We start from the raw sequence: 3084 nt of genomic DNA on the forward strand, positions 1-3084 counted from the left end.
TTTCATTGTCATCACACTGCTGCTGGATATCCTGTAGTTTGTATTCACAGGAATTCTTCAGATCTGCCATTTTCTTTTCAAATCCTTCCATTATTTCTTGCCTGAGGGACTCAAATTTTGAGTCTATATACTCCTGATATATATTGTCACTGGGCATTGTTATCGTAGGTCCTTGTGCTGCCTCCTGAAGTTGTTTTAATTGTCCTTCATAGCCTTTTACTTTTCCATTCAGTTCCTCCAGCTCGTCATTCCTCATTTTCAAGGCTTCTTTGACCTCAGCTAGCTCAGACTTTATATCTTCCATTTCAAAATCAATAAAAGGGTCTTTCTGATCTTTATTATTGTGGAGTCCAGGAAGATGAATTGTGTCTGTTCCACCACCAACTGCACTATCAGGCTCTGGGCGGTCATAAAGGTTGTTCAGCCAAGTGACCAACATCTTACTAGCATCTTCTTGTACAGTCAACTTCAGGTTTTCATTCACACCTGCCACAGAGGACTGAAGTTCAATCACTGACCGTGTAAGTCTAAACAATTCATCCTCAAGAAACTGCATTCTCTTCTCATATGGTGGAGGCTCCGGTGCTTCTGTTGGTTCTGCATCTGTTTCACAGAAATAATAGACAAAGAATGGATGGAAATATTCCCAGTGCTATCTGTTTTAATCAGGTGAGGCTAATTTCACTTTTCTTTAAAACCAAATAATGACTTAAACTGCATAATGCTTGTTGCCTTTTCTGCTCTTGTTTTCAGTAGTTTATAATTAATGTTATCGAAACATTCCAAACTAGCAGTTTTAGCACATTGACCAATTTGTGCCAAGATACAATGGCAAGAAATAAACTGGGAAGCAGAATTACCCTTTTGTTCAGCAATGAATTTAAGCACCTATAACAGAGCATTATAGATCCATCACAATACAATCTCCTTCGAACCGCTGAATCTCCTATAACAATAATTTGCTCCTGAATTCACATTGAAAACCTCAGTGGCAATAATCTGTGTGCCTAAAGAGGGTTTGTGCTCCAGTATTTTACTGAACTGGGGTCCAAATATACATCCCATGTACAAGATGGGGTTCTGCAAGATACTCCAGTTATCACACTTGTTTCAAAAATACTTGACTATTTGACATATATTTAGGTAGGCAATAAAAATGTGTGCAAAAGCATCAGCTTTACACATTCAAAGTTTTTGAATTAAAACAGCTTATCCTCATGGAATGTAAAGCAGTAAAAGCAGACTTTTAGCTGCAATCTACTTTTTACCTATCACAAATCAATGAATCTGAAACCATTCTTCCAGACCATTTGTCATTAGTAGCACTTCATTTGCTGAGCCACACATAATTCTGGATGTTCAGTTTCGAGCGAAATGTTTAATAATTGCAGGAAGTCCAGAAGGAAAAAAACCACAAAGATTATCAGAGGTCAGGAAGGGATAAACTGCAGAAAAAGTCAAAGTAACTGTTTACTTGGTCTACAAGAGAGGAGAATGATACAGATATCACCATGCTTTATTATCATCTTTTGGAAATAAGTTTTTTGGGAGATAAAAAATATTTTAAAAGCTTATTTTTAAAGAAGGTATATCATCTATAGGAGTGGTTTGAAACCATGTATTTGGTCATTCAATACATTCCATCACACATAAAACGTGGAAATCTGACTAAGCGCTATGTGTGACACTAATCTCCAACTATGTTGGAAAAAGTCATTCAGATGGAAACATCTGTTTATCATTTTTTGTTACCAGAGAAAAAGCATAATACAGCAGTAACAGCATTTCTTCAGAAGACAGTACCTTACACAAACAAACATCATTCATTCTTTGAGGTATTTTTTCAGAAATTGAGGCTTATCCTTTTATCCTTACTCTTTACTATTGAGGCAAGTAATCTAACATGAATTGGCAAAATCTGCACAAGCCCTTGAATAAAACACTGAAACTGCCAGGCACCATTATATATCATTAAAATTAGCATCTGGTTTTTGTTTTAATTTCAATTTTGTTACAAGTTCTTCTTAAATATACCTTTTTTTTTTCCTGAACATTGGAGGAACCATAAAAACCCCAAACCTGTAAAATCTTTTCAAAAAATCCAATCTTAACACAAAGTTATTCCAGAACCATGAGCAGCCAGGTGGCATTTCCAGCCGGTGTTCTAGAGCCGACCCCTCTGTAATTCTTCAGGAAATTCTCTGTATCAAGACTGCTATTGCCTGGCTAGTATTTTCCTACCACACAGTGTCTTCCATATGGCTTTCGTACCTGCCAGTAGTTCAGTTTAATAGAAACCATAATGGTTCTTACACTTAAAAGACAAAACAAGAAACCAGGCATGATCATGCACACCAAAATTCAAACGAAAAGTTACCTGAACCTTTCTTCACAACAGCTCTTGCTGGTGGTGGGGGACGACGAGCAGTGTTTGGCTTTTCTGCTGGTCCTTCTCTGCAGTCTTCCCCTCTGTACCCAGGACAACATCTCCATTCTAGCTCTGTTACTGTCTTGTATGCAACTGTGTACCGAGGTCTGAAACTCGTTCGGTATCTGCCAAAACAGAAAGCATTTTAAACGATCCGTAACTTAGATTAAATTTAAAATTAAAACAGGTTTGGGGTTTTTTCCCAATGAAAATCAAATACTTCTATCTATGATTAATTTTCTGCTTCAAACATCAAACGAACAAATGTTTCCATCTATGTTTTAAAGTTACCTGCACTCCACACAGTCACGTCAAGGAGAACAAATACAGCCATGGAACAGGGGCTTTCATGTATGAGCAGAAGGATAAAATGTTGTGGCAAGTGAAGGTTGAACTCATCAGACACTACTGATGAGAGTAACACTGACCACTAATGTATTACTATCTGAATTCAAAACTATTTTCCTCTAACTAATTGCTTTTCATTGCAAATCCACCCACAGAGTCTTCTGGACATCAAAAAACGTTTCTGCCTGCTCTGTCCCACTGTCTTGCCACAGTCCTTAGAATCCATGTGTATGGAGCAGTCAAAGCTGGGAGGGATATTCCAAAGGACAAAACACTGGAAGCATGAGTCAGATAAAGACTTGAAAGAA

At 37.5% G+C, this 3084-nt stretch overlaps 1 protein-coding gene across 1 annotated transcript in view; it reads right to left on the reverse strand.

Annotated features, from left to right (window-relative positions):
- The window catches only part of EMILIN2 (elastin microfibril interfacer 2), a gene marked incomplete at its 5' end in the record, with an annotated part of 17431 nt that extends 14878 nt beyond the window's left edge, over positions 1–2553 (reverse strand). Inside the window, 3 exon segments of the mRNA XM_009077874.1 lie at position 1; positions 3–603; positions 2378–2553. The exon segment at position 1 is cut by the window's left edge and continues 1324 nt beyond it. Of these exon segments, the coding sequence (XP_009076122.1) occupies position 1; positions 3–603; positions 2378–2553 (778 nt within the window).
- Positions 2554–3084: the final 531 nt, after the last annotated feature.

This window comes from Acanthisitta chloris, unplaced genomic scaffold, assembly GCF_000695815.1.
Source record: "Acanthisitta chloris isolate BGI_N310 unplaced genomic scaffold, ASM69581v1 scaffold6917, whole genome shotgun sequence".
NCBI classification, from domain to species: Eukaryota; Metazoa; Chordata; class Aves; order Passeriformes; family Acanthisittidae; genus Acanthisitta; species Acanthisitta chloris.